Source organism: Phoca vitulina, unplaced genomic scaffold (genome assembly GCF_004348235.1).
Source record: "Phoca vitulina isolate PV1807 unplaced genomic scaffold, GSC_HSeal_1.0 scaffold13, whole genome shotgun sequence".
Taxonomy (NCBI): Eukaryota; Metazoa; Chordata; class Mammalia; order Carnivora; family Phocidae; genus Phoca; species Phoca vitulina.
The window spans coordinates 12,973,460-12,997,350 of NW_022589716.1; the positions used below are offsets into that span (position 1 = coordinate 12,973,460).

The window sequence follows — 23,891 nt, forward strand, 5'->3', positions numbered from 1 at the left end:
CTCAGAGAGAAATTGTAGCTTTCTACTTCCTCAATTCTCTTGGTCTTGGTCAGAACATTAATATCTGTTGGACAGCATGTTTTTTAAGTGGGAAGATATTTCAAAAATCAAATATTCTGGTTTGTTTCAAAGAATATGTTCTCAGCTAAAGTCTGATGTTTTCTTGCTGTGGGGGTGAGCCACAGTTGGCCACAATTCACCAAAGTTTCCACCAGCTAACAATAAAAAATTCTGTCCCATTCTAAAGAAACAAAAGAAAAATTATAGTAAAGTTGTGCATTTCCTTTCCAGTCCCCAAAGACAATCTGAAGAAATGGCTCAACATGCCAAATTAAGCCATGAGAATTTATCCATATCTAATAAGGATTAGCAAATGTTACAACACTGAACACGGCCTTGACATAATTTATATTCCAACTTCTAAGGCACTGGGTTCAGCGTGCTCTCATTCTAGCCCTGACTTAGGAGGATATGTTGAGCAGTACTGTGGGGTCCTCTGAGAATCCCAATCATGTGTACAACAAGCTGGAGGCTCTTCATGTGACAAAAGAAGGTTTCTTTATACAGAAACAGTACCCTCAGAACCAGAACATGGTAACTGAGCTTACAGAACTAACTACTTAGGGGAAATATAGGCATTTCTCCCCTCAAGCCCAAGATAATCATTCTGGAAACAGAAAACCTGGTGATGGAACCTGCTTTGCCTCTTTCCAAAGCTGGGTGTCTACCTGCAACTTGGAAAACTTTGGAAACAGTTCTAAGTCACATATTTGGAATGAAAAAGATTAAGCCTCTGAACTTTGAGCTAGCCAGCTCTGATTGGGTTTGCTCCATTCCATTTCTCATCCATACTTGCCAAAAGCACAAAAAGGCAACTGGGACATTTGCTCATAGTATCTGCTATTAAGATAAATCAGCAACACTTAAGTGTCTTTTGTTCATAAAAAATAATCCCCTGGAGATGGTAGCTCCCCCTCCAAAATGTCAGCTTTTTGTTTCACTGCCTCACCAAAGATTGCATCACTAGAAAGCTCAAGAACACAGAGGCTCTCCCTGGAAGCCCAATGTCATGTCAAGAAGCCTCAGAAGACCTTGGCTCCAGCAGACCCCCAGCAGCATGGACAAGAAAGTCTAGGGCTGGGAGGTCTGGAAACACCTTTCCTTGGAAGGAAGATGCCTGAACCCGCACTGAACTGGCTTCTTTCAAGGCAATGTTTGCACCTTCTGCACTACTTATGTTTTCTTCAAGGATGAATCAGGGTCTGCCTCCGAAAAATGCAGAAGGCTATTTATTGCTACTCAAGTTCTTTTTTCTTCCGTCAGGGGAACAAGTCATGCGGAGTGGGTTTGTGTCAATGGATTGTCACCAGAGACAATTTGGGACCATCATTCCTCAGTGCTACCCTGTGGGGAAGAATAAGATACTTGTCTTTGCTCCTCAGAACTGAGATCAGTATCCTGCACATTTGTGCAACCCTCAAGGTTTTTTAAGACCTGGCCCCAGAGAAGATGCTTCACGGTAATGCTTCTCTGTGAGTTAGGAAACAAAAAATACCCATTTTTACAGGAAGGTAAGTTGACCTGCTCACCATCATCCAAGTAATAAATGGGTGATGAATCAGGATTACACCTGCCAAATGAGCAAACTTCAGAGTCTTCCTCCTTCCCTGTTGTCTTTGAAATCTAGAATCCTCAAATATTCCCTGGTGGGAAAGATGGCAAATGCATTGCCATAGGAAAACAAAGAGGCTGAGAGTGCTACCCCTACAGACAGATTCACTGAGGGCATCTTAGCTTGACTACCCACCAGCTCTGTGACTTGATTTCTATATCTGCAAAGTGGAGATAATGATGGTACTACCTCTTCAAGTTTTTGTGAGGATTGTAATGAAACAACGAAAGTACAACACTGTACCTAGAATATCATTTGTTCAAGAAATGATAGCTGTTTTCATATCCTACTGAACAATGCATCTCTCCTACTCAACCATGGGCTCCAAGAAAGCAAATAACTGCCATTTGCCTCAAAGTCCTTGGTGTAGATCAAGTATTCAGCATACTGTGTGTGTGAATGTATTGGAATTGTCTCTGACTACCAAAAATGTAAAGTGCCTAGAGGTTTGTTGGTTCATTCCCTTCATTTTACAGATGAGGAAACAGCCTGTGAGAGAGAAGCAAAATGAGTTGCCCCAAGTTTCTCAGTGTGTTGGGGTCAGGGCTGGGTGAGAATTCTGATTCTTAGATCTTATACCTGTTATCACTTGCCAAGTCTTTCTTGCTGAGGTGTCCTTGTGCCTTGATGTGTTTAAATAGTTAACATCATACTTTCTAGATGGCTGCTTGCTGTCAGATATCTCAGAGAACACTGGGGCCCCAAGAAGACTGACAACAGAAACTGCCTGGCCTTGTGATCCACACACCTGCTTCCTATGCTAGCACCCAAAGGGGCTTTGGCACACCCAAGGCAGTCCATAGCAGTAGGGTTTCTGGTTGGCTTCTGAGCTGTCTTTGCAAGTCTAGGTGTGCTAGAGGAAATAAACCAGCCTTGAGATGATCAGTTAATTGGAGATTTCTGGGGCATAAGAACCACCCTGGATTATAACCTTCTGAGTTTACTCGATTTTCATTGTTCTCTGAAATGACAGCCTCTCAGTCCAATCTGAACTTATAACCTCTTTGCACAGTTCCACTCCCAGACTGCATCAAAGATCATCTGAATAAAGATTTGCTGGCTGTGTCCAATGGGCATTTCCCAATGGCCATATCAGGGCAGAGATAAGAGAGTAGGGTTTTGGTTGTTGTGTGCATATTTTAAAAAAATAATCTCATCTAAACATTGGTGTTGTGGGGTTCTGGCTCCCCCACCTTGTCAACTCAGCAACTGCACTTCAGACTCGGACCTGGGGAGAACAGATTCCTACTCTCCTGGCTGTAGTTTGTTCCCTCTGAGGACTCCCTCCCTACACCATCCTCCACATGGATCACCCCCCACCTCCCTGCAAGTCCTTGTTCACATTCCCCTTTCTCACGGAGACATCCTGGGAATATCCTATTCAAAGTCACCCCCCAAACACCTCATAGAACACCATCTTTATTTTTTCCCACAGCATTTGTCATTTAACATGGCATATATGTGATGTCTTTGTTTTGTTTCTTTTTTGTCCCCTCCGCTAGAATACAAGCTCTCTTGGGGCAGGAAGTTTTGTGTTTTGTACACTCCGGTGTCCCCAGTGTCCAGAACAGTGTCTGGTTCATAGTATGTGCTCAATAAGATTTGCTGAATGAACTGCCCACTTCTTCCCATGCCTATTCCCCTAAGAAGTTTTAAAAATCTCCCTCTGCCTCTTCCTCTCTTTTACTGGTTACTTGCATTACTTAGAGTAATATTCTGCTCCAAATCTATGACTGGCATGTTATCAGGGTATAGACTTGACAAACTTAACACAAACAACTGACATTTTTGTAAAAACTTAGAAATGTCAAGTACTTTGTAGGAGAGAGCCATTTCTTAATTCTCTAAAATCCTTAAAACAACTATAACTCCAATATTTCAACTTTTGGGCAACTAATCTTAAGGAAAATAACAGAAAAAAAAAGATTATATACTGAGATGTTCATCAAGTATGATTATAAAAGTGAAAAACTAGAAACAAATTGAAATTTCAATAATAGAAGAATGATAAAATTAATTATGGCAATGATGGAAATCATACAACCAAGATATATGTTTTTGAAGGCTTTTAAGGACATGGGAAAATGTACAACATTAAATGTTTATAAGGCTAAAAAAACTTTATTATGTAGTATGTCATGTCTTTGTTCAAATATGTATGTAGACAATGGAATGTAGGAAACTATAAATCTTAATGACAGTTATTTCTGAATGGAGGGATTATGGGTGATTTTAGATTCTTATTTACATTTTCTAAGTTTCTATAATGAGGATATATTATTTTTATGATAAAACATTTATTTGTATGCTTTCAACTATGGAAAAGTAACATTTACATAATAAGGATTGTTACAAAATTAAATCCTTATTACTTTTTAAAATCATGCATTACAATGGGTTAAAAAAAAACAGCACACCTGGGAGATTCTAGAAGTTTTAACTCTGCCTTCAGTAGCATGTTGCAGAGAATAAAAAAAAAATATGGCATCTTCCCAAAAAGAATACGCAGTTAAGTAAGAGTAAAGATAAACTACTAGAAATGTTAAATGCTGTGTTTGATAACTGTCTTTCTGCAATCATGAGAGGGGAGAGAGAATATCCCCTTTCCTGCTACAGTATTATTTGAAAAAGCCTAAAAAGAGGTAATTCTGAAGCCAGGGAAGGGCAGTTTGCGCACCACTGCTGATGAGTAACAAAACCAGTGTGATTTAGACACAGTTATGCAAGGGGCAGTGTGAACAAAAGGGAGGGGGAAAAGGACTTTTCTTTCATTTTGAAATTCAGCATCAGGAAGACACAAGGGCAGGAAGTCGGATCTTTTTTCAATTCATTTGAAATGATAAGGTGAAGACAGCCTGGAAGGACTTTTAATTATACGATGAGAGGAAGGAAAGGAGGGAGGGAGAGAAAAGAGACCGGGAGAAACCTGTTTTATATGTGAGATGATGAAGAAGAAAGCGGAAAATGGAGGGGGGAAAAGGCTTTCAAGCAGCTGTCTTGAGAAGGAAACACTAAGGCTACAAGAGGCAAGTGCCAAGATTTCATATAGGGAAGCAGAAAATGTGGCACACTTGATCAAGCCCGTGGCAACCCCTTCTCCATGGCAGCCTGTGACGCCTGGTGATGCAGGAAGAGATAAGTCGCCCTTCCCAGCCAGCACATGTGACCTCAGGTCACGGCAGGAGCCAGCAGGGGGCCTGTAGGAGGAGCTGGGAGTGGTGCTAAGGGTCAAAGGATAAAGCCTTCTTTTTATATTACTTGTTAGCCCCGTTGCTTGGGGGCTATGACCTAATGGGGTATCGCAGCAACCTGGGGACATGTGCTGAGAAGAGTATGGAAGACCTTTGGAGTGGGACCCCCTTCACCAGTTGTGGTGTCTTTGCCCAGTTCCTGGACCTTAGTTTCCTTATCTCTGAAATGGAATTAATAATACCTGGCTTTCAGAGTTGTGAAGATTAAATGAGACAATATATCTAAAATCCCCAGCCCAGTGTCAGCTATACAGCAAGAGTTCAAAAGTTGTTAGTTTCTTCCACTCTAAAAAGTGAGCAGAAAAACTGTCAGAGCAAAGAGCAAGAATGATGCACACATTACACCCACACTTGAGTCCTCTTGAAGCAATGTCAGTCTAAGATCCCCCCAAATCTACCCTGTGCAACAGCTGGATCCTTCCCTTCCCAAAGTACAATGGCTTCCTGGTGGCCGATATCTTGGAAACTTGCCCCATATACACTCTCTGCTTTGGTGGTGGATCTGAATGTTCTTGGAGGCAGTAATGAACAGGTTAAAATCGAGGGGATTTCAAACATGTCTAATCCAATAAGAGGCTTGGTAAAACATGCGTTATCACTTAAAGAATAAATGTTTAAAAATAGAGCACAGATGTGAAATTTGAATAAAAAAAGAGGGAGACAGCGCGTGAGAGATCTTCTTGGCATTTGTATGCTATTCTCTGTTTTGGTCACCTTCAGCTAAGCCTGTTATTCTAATGTGCTCTGCCAACTGCTAGATACTGCAGGGGGTGCTTCAAATTACTGAAACAAAGTTGGCAAATCACTGAAACTTAAAAGTCAGACCCATCTTTCCCTTTCTGTATTTCTAAAAACGGGGCAATACACTGATAAAGTTGGTCTTTTCAAGTTTTTCTACTTAAAAAGGTATATTTAAGAAGTAAAGAGTAAGCTTTTCTAAAACTAGCAATTCTCACACTAGAATCCTTAAATACTTAAGAGAAAGTATCATGGATAGGCATCTGTCACCAAAGGTAGACTATGGACTGCCAATCATAAAATTCATAGGAATTCCTACTTCTGTAGGAAGCATTCCCTGACCTCTCCAGCAAGCAAAAATTTTTTAATGTCGATAGCACATCTGCACCAAAAAATAGCAATTTTCCCTGTTATGTTTCATGAGCTAACATCTGTCATACTGGTGGTAGAGATGATAAAAACCCAAGGCTTGAATCACAGACCTGCACCTCTGAAACAAATAATACATTCTATGTTAAGAAAAGAAGAAGATAGTAGGAAGGGAAAAATGAAGGGCGGAAAGTCGGAGGGGGAGACGAACCTGAGAGACTATGGACTCTGAGAAACAAACTGAGGGTTCTAGAGGGGAGGGGGATGGGGGGATGGGTTAACCTGGTGATGGGTATTAAAGAGGGCACGTACTGAATGGAGCACTGGGTGTTATACGCAAACAATGAATCATGGAACACTACATCAAAAACTAATGATGTAACATATGGTGATTAACATGACATAATAAAATAAAATTAAAAAAAAAAAAAAAAACCCAAGGCTCAAGGGCAAACTCACTACGTCCTTCTGTAGCCCAAGAAGGCCGAACACAATCTCACAAAGGTACTCCATGAATGTTTAGGGAAGGGAACCAAAGTGGTTTTGAAAATATGACTTTATTCAAATGAAAGACTCAGAAAGTGGACCATCAGAGTCAGCTTGAAGCTCTGGGAAAATGCACCTCTAATAGAGATTTGGGAAACCTGTGGAATCGCTGAGAAAATTTTTGCCTCCACAATCTGAGTGCTATTTTGTTTTGCAACTGGACAGCTGAATGGATACCCTGAGTACCAGGGCTGAGGCATCAGCTACTCAGAGTAGGGAAATGTCTAGGCAGAGAGAGCAGTCTAGTATCCTGACCAATTATTTGGACACTAGGAGGAAACTTTTCAGTAACACTGAGTACTTCAGGTTTTACCTCCCTGAGAATGCACTGCCCTTGGCCTGCCAAGGAGGGATCTGAGTATTTCTTTTTTAAAAGGGGATTCTCTAGAACATACTGTAAAGACACTTTGCATTGAAATCAATGATAAATAGAGATGTGCCCAGATCCTACCAGTGGGACATGAACAGCTTAACCCAAAGTAAGTCTGCAGTGAAAACCAATGCATTTGCATTTCAGCAATTCGATCTGGGGCAAGTCTGTGATGCATTACAATGCTGGGATCAAATCAAGCTTTTCTGGAGCTCATCCAACCAAAACACGAGGCTATGGGAACCCTACTGCATAGAGTTCCTCCACTGCTGTTTAATTGTGCTCACCTCCTGAACCGTAAAGTATAATTAAAAGTCATCTGCATACAATGTAATGGAAGTATAAATAGGAAGCACAACCATGTGTGGCCTCAAGCAGGGCGGGGGTTGGGAGGGTGATGCCTGACCAACCATCCCACTCAGGCGCTTCCCACTTTCCCTGACAGGATGGTTCTGCCTCGGCCAAGGTCCAGTTTGACTAGGATTCCATCCCTACAACCAGCTTCCCTGAACACTTTCCAGGCCAGCCTCCGCCATCTCCCATTCTTGGCCACACCTATTTGGCTAATTCTTAGATATGAGTCTGATGACCTTCTGAACAACACAGGGGGAGGGGGAAAGCTACCCAAATAGATACAGACCTAGCAATAGCCTCCAAAATGTTGACCTGGACTAGTCTCTCCTGGTCTTAATGCCTTCCTGTTCCCAAATGCCCAGTATGTTTCCTGGTAGCCAAAAGCAATGCCCAGAACTGGTAGGAAAGGGAAAAGAAAACCAAGCACAATTTATCTCTGATCACAGAAGTATTCTAACCAGTTCTGAGAAATAAGCTGGTTCTAATTTTAGCTAAACAATAGTGTCTGGCCCTCATTTTAAGAAGGCATTTTCATTAAGGATGTGCATATCACTACTTCAGCACACAGGGGAGCATTTGGGAATAAGGCTTAGGGGGTAAGATTTAGTTTTAAGCTTTCTTCAAAAACCCCTTAGCAGCAGAAAAAAATCCAATGATTTCAGAATTAATTATTTTGATGTCAGTCCTTTCTTTAAGGGTAGAGAAAAAGAGTTGGGGGGCGATTGGATCCAAAACACAAAAGAAGGAAAAATGGTTATTTTTAATAATATTTTTCAGAACTAGTCTCCCCACAGGAAAAAAAAAACAAAAACAACTTAACTCATTCCCATTTGAGACCTTCTCCCAAAATTGCAAAAATCTGGAAGCCAGACCTTTTTTTTTAAAAAAAAGAGCTAGAGTAAAAGTGTCAGAGGTGTGTGCTTATGAAGAAATGCAATTGGGAAGAATACAAAAGTTGGACAGACTTATCTATCTACTACCAAGCTATGATTAATCCTTTATCTTTTTTTATGCAACAGAAAGTTAATTTGTACTGCTCTCTCAGCTTTATACCTTGCTCAGCCTAGAACCAACCCAAATGTCAACACCTGAAGAGCGTCATAAAGATTCTTTTGTTGTTAAGCATAGTTGGAATTTCTGAACTCATTTCATATCACCTTCTCTAGCTCTCTTGACAGATGTTTAACAGGAGTTTAGGTATTTCTAGGCAAATTGATTTATGACACTCAGAGGCTTTCAGGGACGAAGTAGAGGGCCCTTCATAACAACAAGTAACCTTTGCCACATATGGAAACTCAGTGACATTTTATTCAAGAAGAATCCCCAAATTTGGAGGGGATTTGAACTAAAATACAGAGAACAGATTCAGAAGAAAGGTTCAAAATGGCCACCACTGCACAAAATTCAAGTACGGGACAAGGCATCTCCATATCTTGCAACATGGCAGGAAAGGACATGACACCATTTTGTGGTCATCACTTGGCAAAAAAGTCTCATATCTCTACCAACCCCTATAGGTGGTAGCTGCCTAGAACACTGGGGTGAGAAGAATCATAATGCTAAGTTTTGTCTAAAGTCATGACTGATCAATAACGTCTCTTTTCTTTTTAACAAGCTGCCCTGGCAATTCACCCACTCATTCATTTCTACTTTCAACAAATATTTACTAAATGCCCACTATGTGCTAGCAATTGTGCTAGGCCTGGAGATAAATGGTCAACAAAAAAAGTCACGGGGTCACATTCTTAGTCCTCATGGAGCTCATAAAACTAGCAGGGCAGATAGTTACTATTCAAATAAACACAAAAACAAATGCAAAATTGCATCTGTTACAGTGCAATTAAGTGATGTACACATTCTGCAGGAGTACCAAACTGGAGATTTGACATAATTGAGAAAGTCCCAGAAAGCTTCCCTGAAAAAAGTGATGTTGGATTGAGATTGAATGGGTGAATGGGCATTAACTAGGTGAGGAAAAGAAGGAAATGTATTCCAGGCAGAGGGGATTGCACTGCATGTACAAGGCAGAGCGCATATTGGTTTGAATGTGTCTTTACCGCACCAGTAAAGGAAGCCAGGGAAGATTTTCCAGCAGTAAGGGCTGGAGAGTGATAAGTGTATCATGAGATACATCTTTAGAAAAGATCAAGCTTCTGCCCACTGAGGTTTGTGAATCTCTGCCTTGGCCTGGAGGCAGGCTGCACTTCCCCTAGGCACAGCCATCACCCTGAGTAGGCCAATGGCATGGTGGTGGCCATTAATGACCACCTGCCTGTCTCCTTACAGCAAGGAGAGTGCAGGATTTAGACTCCAGTGGTATGTTGTTGAGATTGCCAGAAAGTCAGGGAGGGCATTTTGTCAAAGGGCTCTGCTCCCACTCAAAAATCTCACTAGCCATGACAAGCAAATTCTGGTATTAGTTCTTCATGGCTCCAGTGGAAATGGCAATGCTTTTTACAAACACAAGCTATGCACTGGGGCTCCTTAGAAGCTGAAGGCAGGGGATCTGGAGAGTGGGCTCAAGTAAGGCAGTCTTAGACAGGGCACTCCGAGTGGTACCTGAGAGCCCTCCCTGCTCTGAGTTTGCATGGCTCATGTATTTTGTTTCCTAACTGCAGAGAACTTCTGCTCCAGAATGTACCACTCTCAGCAGATCCTGCCCAAGAGCCCTACACACCCTATCCCCACCCCATTACTGCTCTGACAGCTCACCTCTTCACCTCCTTGCCTACTCTACTCCAGCCACACTGGTTTCCCTGTTCTTCCCCAAACACACCAGCATGTTCCTGCCTTAGGTCTTTGCACTAGCGATTCCCTCTGCCAAAACACTCTTCCCCTAGATATCTAAAGGGCTCTCCCTCTCTCACCTCCTTCAAGTCTTTGCTCAAGTGTCTCCTTCCCAATGAGGCCCATTTGTCTACCCTATTTTATATTGTTACCATGTCCTCAATCCTTCCCTGACATTCCTGTTCTCCCTTATACTGGTCTACATTGTTCTTTTTTTACCATGTAATCTGCTTATTTATTATGTTCAGGTTTACTGCCTTTCTCCCATCCCCCCCACCCCAACCATTAAAACATAAGCTCCACTAGGAAGGCGTCTTTATTTATTTTGGTCACTGATGTATTCCAAAAGTGCCTAGCCATCCCTAATACAGGGAAGGCACTCAATGAATATTGTTGAGTTGAATTCCAACATGGTACTTGGCCTCACTAAGCTACCTATACCTTCTCACGCTTGTGCTCCTGGGCAGCTTGGGAGCCACAGGCTGAGGCATTGGAACTTGAGTCCTCTGACAACATCTGTGAGGTGTGGGGGCTAATCCATGGCTCACCCTATTGCTTTAAGGATGCAGCATCTAGCCTAGCTAAGAGCAAAGTGTCAGCACTTCTACATCTCAGAAGCCCAACCCTGCACTTCCGGGTATGGGTGGCATGTATAGGTATGGTAGTTGCATCATGTGGTCTCTTGGAGCCTTGGTTTGATCAACTCAAAAATAAGAATGACACTCTCCTCATTGCAGCAGATAAAATAACTGTTATGGATGAATCCCCAGGACCTGGCAGAGAGCCTGGCACATGGCAGATATGCAATATGTTGGTTGGTTGATTATGCGGAAAAAGCGAGATAGTGTTTGTAAACTTATGTATACATAAAGCACTTGGCATAGAGCCTGGCATGTGGTAATCATGCATTCATTCACAAAATAAATATTTATTGAGTGCCCGCTATGTTCTTGGCAAAGTGCAATAACTGTGGGGATTGTTGAACGAGCTGCTGATGTTCAGTCACAGGGAATGTCATGGGCAGTGGAAAGACCTGCATGAGATGAGCTGAGCGGAAGGCAGCCTGAAGAGGGTGGCATCTCTCATGAGCCAGTCTGCTTCAGTATCCTCACAGAACATTGGGCAGATGAACACCCAGACCCAGGCCTTCCCCTCCCATTGGCCTAGACATCTAAAAGAGCTCTGCCCTCCCAAGTCACTCATGCAGGTGGTGACAGCTGAGGTCTGGGACTCGCTCTCCCAGGGGTGCCCTCTCTGATTGACTCTATGTGACTGCATACACAAACCAAGCAAATTTAATAAGCACTATGAGCCTCTTCAGTGCACACCGGGTGCTGGGGTCTATGGTTCCTGACATGACTGTTCACTGCTCCCCAAGTGCTTGGGCTTTAAGGGAGGGAGGACCAGGAACACTTAGGTAATAATGTCTGTCTGCTCTTTCTCCCACAGCTCAAGAGTGTGTTCTCAACAAGTTATGACTCCCAAACTCAAACTACCTCTAAGGGTTGGTGGTGATAAAATCAATTAGTAATAGTAGTAGTAGTAGTAGTAATAATAGCAGCTCATAAATATACAGCACCTATTATGTGCTAGGCATGTGCAAAGCTCTTTATATACATTATACTCACAATACTTCGAATTAGATTATTAGCCCAATTTACAGACAAGGAAACTGAGGTTTATGGAGGTTTAGTATTTTGCCCATGATCACACAGCTAACAAGTGCTCAAACAAGAGTAACCCTAAGCAGTCCAACTCTAGATGGCAGCTGTAAAATACGGTCAAGGTTGTGTGGAAAAGGGTCTTTTCAAGCATCATGGAATGTCCGGCTGTGAAGCCTGAGCAAGGCACCCAACCTCTCTGGACCTGTGGTTCTTTCTCCTATAAGAGCATCAGCCCTTCAGTTTTGTTGGGAGTTGATGAGTCAGTGTATGTAAAACCTTTACACCCATGCCTGGCATGTGGTGAGAACTCAGAAGTATTAGAATTACTGACATGATCAAATAGCTTAAGCCTAAGCGCTCTAGGCAGAACCCACCCCTTATGAATAGCCAGAGACCATTCTTAAATGGCATCTACTTCAAGCTTACAAAGGTAAGGGGACCCCACAGGTTCTGGAATACCCTTCTGCTTGTCACTCTGAATTCCTTTCTGAACTTGGTGGGGTATGTGTGGACTCAGGTGGACTATCCAAAACCCAAGCTCTATTGCTTATAAATTGTTTTAGGCTGGTTATTCCACACTCTGAGTCTCAGTTACGCCCCCTGGAAAAGGAAGGTAATCTGCCACCCACACCACAGGGCTGCTGTGAGGACCATGGGACAAAGTTCCCGAGGGACACTGGATACACATCCTGGCACAGAGCAAACACTCAATAAAAAGGGAGCACTTTTATAAGCCAATTAATCATTATTCTTAGAATCATATCATTTACAACAAGGGTACATCAATTCATGTGGTTTTTTTTTTCCTGTTGCCTACAGGGTGTGGGTAAGGATTTCAAACCTAAATAATTGAGGAACCCATCCTTCTCGTTTGCTGCCTTCTTTTTTCCCACAACAGCCCTTCAGATCCTGCCTTAGTTCAGGCGGAAGCCTAACTCTGCATGGCTGGGGTTTCCCAAATGTGCCCCACGATACCCAAAACCAAGCCTGTCGTGAATAATGAAGGCTTTGTGCAGTTTCCCAGGAGCAAATTGAAGGGCTACACTCAATCCTTCCTGGAATCCAGGAGTGCATTTTCATGATGCTGAGAAAGAAAAAAAAAAAACAGCCTTAAAAAAATTCCTTATTGGGAAAAGTAGAGGGAGATTTGGGGAGCAAGGTATCTGAGAGACAGAAAGAAAAATATAATCCACTACGCCTGACAATAAGGCCTCTGGCAGTCTTGGCTTTGCAGCAATGCCAGGCCTTTTCAGAAGAGCTGGCCCCATAGGGTAGCCACCAAGTCTGGAACCCTTGGCAAATACATAATAAATGAAATTACATTACAAGTCAAGATATAATGCCATCATCTATGGTCTCAGGATTTTTGGCCACCAAGTACTGGAAATCATTAAAAGAGGTAAAGGGCAAGGCAGGATGTGGCTGTTATGCACCCCCCAACCCCCACGGTGGGGGCAAGTGTCTCCTTAGCTACTGACTGACCTGAGACCTTTGGATCATGTATGCATCGTAGCTGGACCCGTGGTACTTGGCCGTAATATCTGGGCTGTAGCCAGCATCACAAGTGCATGGTATATTCGAGCTCAGGGGCTGTTTCCTAGGTCTATATACCTGTGGGAGAAAGCTACAATGGTTAGGTGCAGGAGGGGAGGGCTCAGGGCTCACAGGGAAGGAGTTAGGAGAAAGCAAAGAAGGGGGCTTGTCTTGACTTTCTGTGGCCAGGTGGGTGGAAACCCAGTGTAGAAGATGCACAGCCCCAAACGAAGAGGTCAGATGTAAGCGGTTCCCAAACCCCAGGGCCAGCGTTAGCGAGGCATGCTGCTCTGTGGAATGACCCCGATGTCTGGCAGTGACTGGGACCCTCCCTCTGCAGGAGAGGGCACCCAGGCATGGCAGTGGTCTCTCTCTCTCAGCAAGGCAGCCCTATGAGAAATGGACTCTGGTTTAGGGTCAAAGGATGCCTTTTCTTTCCTGAGGAGGGAAAGGGTTGGCCCATTTGTGAAGGGAAGGGACTTATTTCTTTGGGCTTCTCTTCCACTCACCTTGCACTCTATGCCCAGATCACCCTAGCAGACAGAGAACCAGTCCTGGGGGCTGAAATTGATGTGGACCCACTCCATGTGGCACCATGTGACATTTAGAGAGCTTCAGAGCCACATGTGGCCCAAGCTAAGATGTGACAGCCACCTTGTGAGACCACAGACCACTGAGCCATAATATATGCTGAGTTGGTTTCATAATGAAGTTAGAATCCAAGTGAGTATCTTTAACCATTGCTTCCAAAAGCCCCCAAGTTCTATATGGAGAAGAAATAAGGTCTGAAGATTTCAGGAATGATTTTGCAATATGCTTCAGGTGCAATTTCCATTCAAACCACTTCCAGAAAACCCTCCAAAAAGAAAAGAATTGCTTTCTGTACAAGTTAGGACTTTGCCCCTCCTTCATTTTTCCCTCCTTTCTTTTCCCTCAGAAGAAATACAGTGGCCTAGAGAGGAGGAAAAAGATGGATAATTGAGTAAATAGGTGATTAAAAAATGTTTAACTAAATAAAGGCTGGGGAGGTCTCCAAGCATAGCCTGGCAGTGCTAGGGGCTGGGAGATGTTCCTTAGTTGAAAGGTCCTAAAGAAACTAGTTGAAGAACCAAGGTTGGAAGTATGGAAAGAAAGAAATCTAAAGAACTGGATGAGGAGAGTTACTGATGGGGCCCAGAACGTGAGCAAGACAGAAGGTAACGAAGGTGCCCAGAATTTAATTAGTAGTTTCTAAGATTTAGTCAGAAATCATACAAAGTCCACTGGAAGGAAGAGACCTGAGAGCTATTTCTGGGGAGATGATGTGACTATAAAAGAAAGGAAAATAGCGCTGGCTGCAAACCACACAAGCCCAGGCACATGCACATAAATACAGAAAAGCAGTAAAATGATGTTCCAGCAACAACTTGGGCCATTTCATTCCTACCTGGTTTTAGCTGCTTGAGCCGGCACGATGGACATGGGAGAATGCAGAGTAGCTAAACCCAGAGAAAGCACCCAAGGCCCCAAAACCAGCAAAACACACCTTTCGTGCAGGAGGCCCCACCTGCTGCTTTAACTGATGCACGAGTCGATCTTTTTCCCGCTTGAGGGCCATAACTTCTTCCTGCGTCTTTTTCTTTTTGGAAGCAGACAATTCCAGCAAGGCAATATTTGCATCTTTTTCACTGATTGCCGCAAGTAGCGCTTCCTGTCTGGTAAAATAAAAATTATTGTGATCATTTTTATGAAGTGTAAAAAAAAATAATTGTCATTTACAGTTGAAATGAACCACAGAACACTGTCTTAATGGGAAGGAATTATGGACAATGTTTAAGACAAACTAACTCTTTGATTCTCAGAATGGACAAAGTATTTTGGGTCAGAATCCCTGAGATGCATGCACTGGTTCCTCTGAAGGAGTCATCTTTCATTGTTTCACAGACAAAGCTGCAAATTAGAAATGGAGGGAGTCAATCTGAGCATTCACTTCTAGGACACTTTAATCCATCCATCCATCCATCCATCCATCCACCCACCCATCCAGCCATTTGCCAAGTAAAGTTCTAGGTACTCCAAGACAACGCAATAAAACTGGCCAACAATTTAAATATCAATATCATTTTTTTTCATGCAAGATTTTCTTTTGAAGGGGCAGAGATATTTAGTAGGGTAGTGCCTTTCATTCTCAATGTAATTAATGATGCTTTCCTGCTATTCCACCAAAAATCATTCCTTCCTCAGCCTTCTTATCTAGTAATTATACCACCATCCACTGAGTAGCCCAAGCCCCAAACCTAGAAGTCATCCTTGATTCCTTCCCTTTCTTCTCTTCCCAGAGACACCCCATCAAAACTTCAGTAGGTTTTACTCCAAAATACATTCCTTATCTAAACATTTTTAAAAGATTTATTTATTTATTTATTTTTGAGAGAAAGAGAGAGAGAGCATGAGCAGGGGGAAGAGCAGAGGGAGAAGCAGACTCCCCAATGAGCAGGAAGCCCAAAGCAGGACTCGATCCCAGGACCCTGGGTTCATGACCTGAGCTGAAGGCAGACGCTTAACTGACTGAGTCATCCAAGCGCCCGAAAAGACATTCCTTATCTAAACTGATCTACTGCTATCAAACTTCTCCTAACCATCAGCAACTACTCCTGCAACCCACTGGTCTCCCTAGAACAAAACCCAAAGTAATCTTTAAAAACATTATCAATTTTGGGGCTCCTGGGTGGCTGAGTCAGTTGGGCGGCTGACTCTTAATTTCGGCTCAGGTCATGATCTCAGGGTCATGAGATTGAGCCCCAGGTAGGGCTCCATGCTGGGTGTGGAGCCTGCTTGAGATCTTCTCCCTCTGCCCCTCTTCACCCTCTAAAAAAAAAAATTACAATGCTTTGACCCCTTAATCTCTGATTATTGCTTAGAGTTGCCTCCTCCCATTTTACAGTTCAATATTCTGGCAACATCTGTCACAAATTTCAACATGGAATTTGGGGGGACTGTTTCTAACTAGAAAATGGCTCTCCAGGTGTCTTCATTTAGTCTTTCTTCACACTAAGGAAGTCTTGTCTCAATCTGCGTCACTTCTGCCACATCCTAGATACCTTATAAGACCTCACAGCCCTGGGAAAGCCTCTGTATTGGATATTTTCTTTGCATACAAGTCCCAGGACTAAAACCTGGTCATGATCCTGTTTTGTCTTTCTTAATTTCCAGACCAGACCCCCTCCAGACCAGGCCCCCTCCAGATGTTTGAACAAGATGGTCATTATTTGGATCTCAGATTTTCCCCCTTCTCTGGGCCCTGCTAATGGCAGGCAGTAGGAGCTTCTGTTGGGGACTCAGTCAGACATGTGAGCAGCAGAAATGTCAGGGAATATGTCCACTTTCCAGAAGAAAACCAGTGCAGGCTGGACTATCAACAGCAGCATTCAAATCCAGCTTCACACAGCCTGTCTCCTTCTGGATAACATCTTGAGACAACAGACATACTTACCATTCACAGCTCATGCGTATTTGTACATAAAGCCAAGCTGAAGAGGCTGCACGGCCTTCAGATCAGGGAGAGCCCATTCGCTACCTACTCCAACTTAACTACCACACACCTAAGGTGACTGTAATATTTTACCCCACTCTGCCCCAAATTGAAATGTCCATGTGAAGCTTTTTTAATGGAAACAACCTAAGAAATCATTAGTAGGAAATTTGGGGATTGATCATAGACTATGCTGTATCTCCACATTTCACTCTTTTAAAAAGATTTTATTTGTTTGAGAGAAAGAGCAAGCGTGCATGTGCCAGCAAGAGTGCCAGACTCCCCACTGATTGTGGAGCTCAGTGTGGGGCGTGGGGCTTGATTCCAAGGCCAGGACTCTGAGATCATGACCTGAGCCGAAGTCAGACACTTAAGCGACTGAGCCACCCAGGTGTCCCTCCATATTTCACTCTTTACAGCTATATGCAGCATTTAAAATGCTCATGAAAAAAGATCTGTGAAAACATTTATTTGTTGAGAGACAATTCTCCATGTGTCTCATATTTCTGCACATTTTACAAGCAAAGGCACTATCTTCTTTTCCCACAACCTTTCCAGAGTGTTTGTATAGTGAATGGCCTTGGAAGAAAGATAGTTTCTCCCTTAGGATCAAAGGGTAGACATACTTACTGCCCTCATATAATAGCATCTCCGTCCAGAGCAAAGGGCAGTCATATTACTGACATTATAAAAGATTCGGGTTCTGTAAGCTCAGGGTTCTTCTCTTGTAATGCAACCCACAGTAGGTACAGCTATTCATCTCACCCCTCTGCCTTGCCTCCGTGGGGCTTGAGGAAAGGAGAACTGACATAAATATGCTGACACTGTTCTCTGCACCTTGAGCAATGAAGTCCTTTGTTTCTGACCTCAAAGTCTCTGGTCATCTACCTGCATCCATGAAACTGAGGCAGGCTAACCTGTTACCATGTCACTAAGGAAAAATCTCAGAATCCTCGCAGTTCTTGATGTGCATGTGTATACACAATAAGATCTCCCAAACATAAAACTATATTCATAGAAAAAAATTGGAAGGAAAGACACCAAATGCTAATAGTCATTATCTCATGGTGGTGAAATGGATAGGCTGGTTTTTGCTTTTTTCCTGCCTATACCTTCCTGCATTCTTCTTCTTTCTCACAAAATATCATGAGCGTAAACATTAAAAAATTGTAAATGAAACTTTTCAGTCATCAAATAAACTGCAGGTGCATGCTTCAAATGCTTGGCATATGTGAAATTTGTTCATTTGCCCATCAAGGTATTTATTATGTTCTCTCTGCGCCTCTCACTCTTTATACACAGGTAAGTGCACACACACATACTTTCACATACACACGTCTGGTACAATCTAGCATCATTTCCCATGTGGACAGTTCTAATCATTGCCTAAGTAGGTTCCCTGTGTCCACTTTTATGTGTTATGTCCTACGGTCCTTTTCAACCCATTTTCCTCTTTCAGGTAAAAATTCAGAATTACACAGCTTTAATAACTGTTAAAAGTCATTATCAACATAAAGAAGGACCCTTCTAAACTCCTTTTGCTCTGTAATTCTATAATTTAAGCTTTTCATGACTTAACACTAATTTATCCTCTTGTAATATCACTAAAAGTCCCAACAAATTAATTTCTAATTCTCAGTTTTCTGTTGATTAGAAAACTGTTGATCATAAAACACGTATCAATTCCTAATTCTTTACAGATGTTTTAGTAAATATAGTCCCAAATCCTATTATTATTATTATACATCAAAATACATTTAAAATCATTTTTTAAAAAGTACATTTAAAACCACTACTCATCAACATTAAATTAATGCAAAATAACCCATTTTGTTCCTTGTAACATTTTCCTTATTTTTTTTTTTACTTTGTTTTGTTTGCTTCTGGCTAACAAATATGTTTTATAAATGCTGGTATTATACAATTATAGGACTCTGAACAAAATTAATGTAACAAGGATTTTATATATATAATATATAAATATATATACTCTCCTTTAAATATTGACCATAAACTAATGATAATTTCTTTTAAAATAACTTAATTGAAATTTACATTCAATAATTCTAGTCTATTTAAGTCAAACAGTAATTGATAGAAAATAAAAGTGTATAAACCTAGAAAAATATGAACATTTCACACTTTAGGATATCTGGAAAGCTGTTCTGAATATGTTAAGGCTCTATCTGGCCACTTCTTACTTGTACAGGGACGACAGGCAAAGAAAACTCTAAATTCTAGGCTGATAGAATCATTGCATTTGTGGTTTTTTTAAGCAATAAGCTTTATAAAATGAGTTTTAAATAATCCTTTATCAAGCTGATACATTTCAACTAATAATTTAAATCATTGTAAGCTAATTCTGCAACGTTATGGGTTTTCATTATCCCTGCTTTAGAAGTCAGGGGCTTTTGAGGGTGAGGGATACTGAACATACATTTTTTAAAGATTAATTTCATTTGCCAGCCCTATATCAGATTCTACACTTTTTGCAATTCCCATAAGGTAATTTGCTAATACATCTACTTAAAGCCGAATGACAAATACTTTACTGAAAATACACGAGGCCTGTTTTGAGAAAATGGCAAGCATTGTAATAAATTAGGAAGCTTAAATGTTACCACTTTTTTTTTCCCGATAGGGAAAGTGTGGGAAAACTGAAATATTTGCATTTCTAATGCCTTTTTATATCTACATGTTTTAAAAACATGCTTAAGCATAAAGTGTGTACCTGTGAAAAGACATTTGGATATAAATTGGAAACACAAAGAAAAATCCTCATTATTTTCCCCATCAGGTGAATCATCTAGATTCAAGGCCAGATTTATATTGCTTCAGAAATTGTTATGGTCCCATCAACCTGAAGAAAGTTTCTTTAAGTCTGAAATCACCTTCAGCAGTTAATCTGTCCTTTCTGTTCACAGACAACACGAAAAGAACTTATTTTCTCATCTTTAGATAGTTAGTGGGGTTAAGTATATGCCAAAGTCTTGCAAAATTATCTTTAGAGCACTGCAGTGCTTTAGTATACAATTACTAAGGTGATCTGTCTATGCCCCAAAATGTAGCTTAAAATATGAAAAGGAAGCCCAAATAAGCTAGAAAGGAAGATAAGATAATGCAAAGAGAAATAAATCTATAAGAGTCTGCTGAATACCAAGCTAAGAAAGTGGACCATAGACAGCATTTTATCAAAGTGCAGCCTAAACAAACGTCAAGGGGAATAATTTCTTTAACAAATATGGGCAACAATGAAGTAAAAAGAGGGGGGACTTCTGTGCCCTCACACACATTTAGTCAGGGTTAACAATGGATAAAAATATGTGCAAGAACACATTTAATAGCCCTTTGCTGTCATTCAGTTTGTAGGAGGTAGTCAAGATACAGCTAATAAAACACCAAAAAAAATGGTTTGAGCCACCCTGAAAAGAAAAACCTCAATGGAATAAAACAAAAGAAGACTGAAGGGCGTCTCCCACCAAGATAAATGCCTTCTTTTGAGTGTTCCTGTGGTTAACCCTCACAAAGAGAGCTCCAGAATCCTCTGATGCTAATACATCACTACATCACTTATCACAGTCAATTTAAAAGGGAGCTTTATAAACATTTCTATTTCACTCCCTGTTGCTGTCGCTCTATTAATGATGACTTGAGCTCTGAGAGAGGGTCCAAAATTAATTTTAGGAATTGTAAATGAGGCAGACCAATTAGGAACTGTTATAAATTGGGTTGGGGCGGGGGAGGGGACTAGTAACACATTTTTTTTCTTGCAGGTTCTTATTTTAGTGAGCTGACCCATCTTTAGGAACACATTCAATTACAAAAGCAGATGCTTAAAAAATGCATTCCATTAAGAAATGTTTGGATAATGACATGCAAGGGAGAACCTACATTATGTATGGTGCTCAGCCCGCAGTCATGTTCTAATCATACTGTGGGAAAAAAAATTCCGCTCAATCAACTTTTCCCAGTTAATTACTGTTTTCTTTCCCTCATGACCCTGAATCTTCAACCGTAAGTTCAGTAGGAGGTGACTTAAGACAGACGGTGACGAAAGATCCTGTTCAAAACAGCCTCTCTCTCACCCCTGGGGTGAGGATGGGTGGAGGTTTGCGGTGATCAACCCTGGAGATACATGCTCATTTGCCTCCATTTTAAAAGCAGGATTTTTAAAAAGCATCTTGAGAAACGAAAGTCTTCTGATATCAATTAATATCAACACTACCCACCAGCAGAATGATGTATTGTGTATGCAGAAGGGCCCACGCAGAAAGCAAAGCCACTCACATAAGGTGGGGCCCACAGGGGGAGATATATTTGAACAACCACAAGTCCCAGCAAGGACAAAGAACAGACCAGATTTGTAAAGGCCAGGCTTTGGCAGCCCAGACTCCTTAATGCGGTTTGCTCTCTGTCGCCCACCTAAAACTGACCTCAAGAAATAGTTTACTCCAATTACGGAGAATTTTGTCTTTGAAACCTAATAGCACACGACTGGAATTTCCTAACACAGGGGCCATGAAGTCTTGTGGAAGCTCTTTGCTCCATGCACCAGCTTTTACCCCACTACTTACTCAGGGCATGACCTAAGTAGGCAGCTGAGCCATCCTTGGGTTCCGCCAAGTGCGGCCAGGCCAGGAAGCTCTGTAGTGGCAACATGGTGCGCTTTCAGGACACTGAAATGGCAAATGCGGGCACCTCTTGTCATCCTGCTACAAAGGGTGTTCGGGGAGTCTGAGGCCAACTGACTTTCCCATATGGAAGAGGCCTGAGGATGAGTGCCAGGAAGAGCTACTGCCGCCATCCTAAATTGCTCTCTCCATTCTCCTTCCTTGGGAGAACTGATAGGAGGCAATGAGGGATGGGAGGAGTGAGGAGCCCTTCTCTAAGTCCTGGTAGAAGATGTGTGTGTGGTATTACTGATTACTGTGTGCCCCCCCCATACACACACATACACACACAGATAAGAAATTACTTCTTTCGATTTTTAGCCTATTATGATTTCTTTAAACTTATCTACATAAATAAAACATCACTCATGTCCTTAAGACTTGATTAAGGTACTTGATTAGGATACTAATTTAGTGCCTGAGCTTTGGAACTGAATATACCTGGGTTTGAATCTCAGTAATATCGTTTCTGTGACCCTGGCAAGTTACTTAATGACTCTGAAACCTAGATTTCCTCATAATTGAACTAAGAAGGATGACAGTCACTGTCTCTTAAATCTTTGTGAGAGTTAAATGTGATAATGCACGTAGAGATTCTGTTCGGTGCCTGATACAACCACACAAATATTAGCCATTACTTATTATTACATAACACAGATACCACCAATGTAAAGATTCAAGTTTTGCCTTATTTTCTACCAGGCTCTCCTTTACGTAAACATTCTAAAAATGCCAATGGGTCACTTATTTTCAAGGCCGACTCTCTGAAATTGGTTTCTGTTTAGTTGCACATTTGACTTTCCTGAGATGATGTCTGTTTCGCAAACAAATTTAAAGGAGAAAACAGAGCTTGAGTATGGACACAGTGTGTTCATCATAGAAGAGTTGCATTCCAGGCCAGGCAGGTCTGATTTCATCAATAACTGTTCAATATCTTTCTGTCCAAACTGATAGGAAAGGCCCCACAAAAGTGCGCAAGATGCGATTTCATGCCACATGAGAAATGGAAACGTGTTTTAAAAGGTGACCTTTTAAAAGTCAAGGTCAAGTGCAAAATCTAACCAAAGTCAAACAACTTCAAAACAAAAAATCTTCCATTAAAAAAAAAAAAATCTTTACAAAATGGTAAATTTGGAAGGGAGGGAGGGCAAGTAAAATGAAGGGCCTCTGACACTTCCCCAGGCACACCAGGCATTAGTGTAGAATTGCTCACTATAGTTCTCATTTGTTCCCATTATTCTAGTTCAGTGATGAGAAAGCGTCTCTGTTGACCACTTAACTCTGCCAATGTAGCTTTCTATGTGCAATACACCCAACCAGACTCCCTGGAAGGGTTATTGATGAATGATAGTAGGAAAAGCGAATACATCTGGACTTCACTGTGGGCCAGAGCTTTGCTAAACCTATTATCCATGGATGATCAGTTACTGTCCAGACACTTGCCTTATCACATTAACTTTTTGGTTGGAAATGAATAACTGCCAGAAAATAGGTCACTAACTACAAGGTTTAGCACTCAGGGTATCTGATCAATTATTTTTTTTTTCTTATCGGTGAGATATATAAAAGTATATACATGCATATATGTATATATATATTTCCCAAAAGATAATATATTTTAATTTTCCCTCTACTGTATATTTAATGCAACTAAGATCTGTTAGTTAGCAAGTCTTTGCACAGAGCAGCAAATTGCCCTCCTGTATCTTGAACTAAATATTTCCCCTCTTAATTTGAAATTTTTGTCTTAAATCAAACCTCCCTTTATTTATGTTTACATGGAACAGAATATTCCCATAGGCTAAATCATAATGAAAAACAAAACAGATTGTCATGTCATTGCTGTAAGAGGAATATGAGCAGAAGGGGGCACATTCCAGAATTTTGCTAATGCAACATTTGAAGAAAATTGAATTAAGATTCTGTAAAGCAGATCTTGTAGAGAGAAATACAAAAAATTAAATTTGGTGGAAGCAGCTCCTTTGTGACAATTCCTATCCAGGGGAAAGGAAAAAGGCAGTGGTGTCTCTGTACTGGGGGAAGGAAACAGAGTGGTGTATCTGTGTATGCCAAGCAATAGCAGGTTTCCAGAAGGAGCAGGAAGGCATCATATCTGATAGGGAGGAAAGCTAACCAGATTCCCCTCAGCTTGAATATGTTCTCCCTCACGGCGCCTGCCACAGAATTGACCGGCAATTCAGGATAACCTGTAGGAGTCTTCCTTTGGGAAGCTGATGGCTTTTAAAGCACCCTCCAAGACATAATTCCTCAAGTAAATCTCTCTGAGAAGTCTGGATTTTAGGTCTGCCATCTCGTGGCCATTGCAAAAAATACTGCCCTTTTCCAGTTTTCCCCGAAGTAATTACATCTCTATCATCTATATTCTAAAAAGACACCACAAATGGTGCTTATTTAAAAAATGAATG

General features: G+C 41.5%; 1 protein-coding gene across 1 annotated transcript in view; it reads right to left on the reverse strand.

The window, feature by feature from the left end:
- ERC2 (ELKS/RAB6-interacting/CAST family member 2) overlaps positions 1 to 23,891 on the reverse strand; it is a 959,419-nt gene that overhangs the window by 205,430 nt on the left and 730,098 nt on the right. The window contains exon 16 of the mRNA XM_032412144.1: positions 14,831 to 14,978. Coding sequence (XP_032268035.1) covers positions 14,831 to 14,978 — 148 coding nt within the window. The remainder of the gene's footprint in view (positions 1 to 14,830; positions 14,979 to 23,891) is intronic.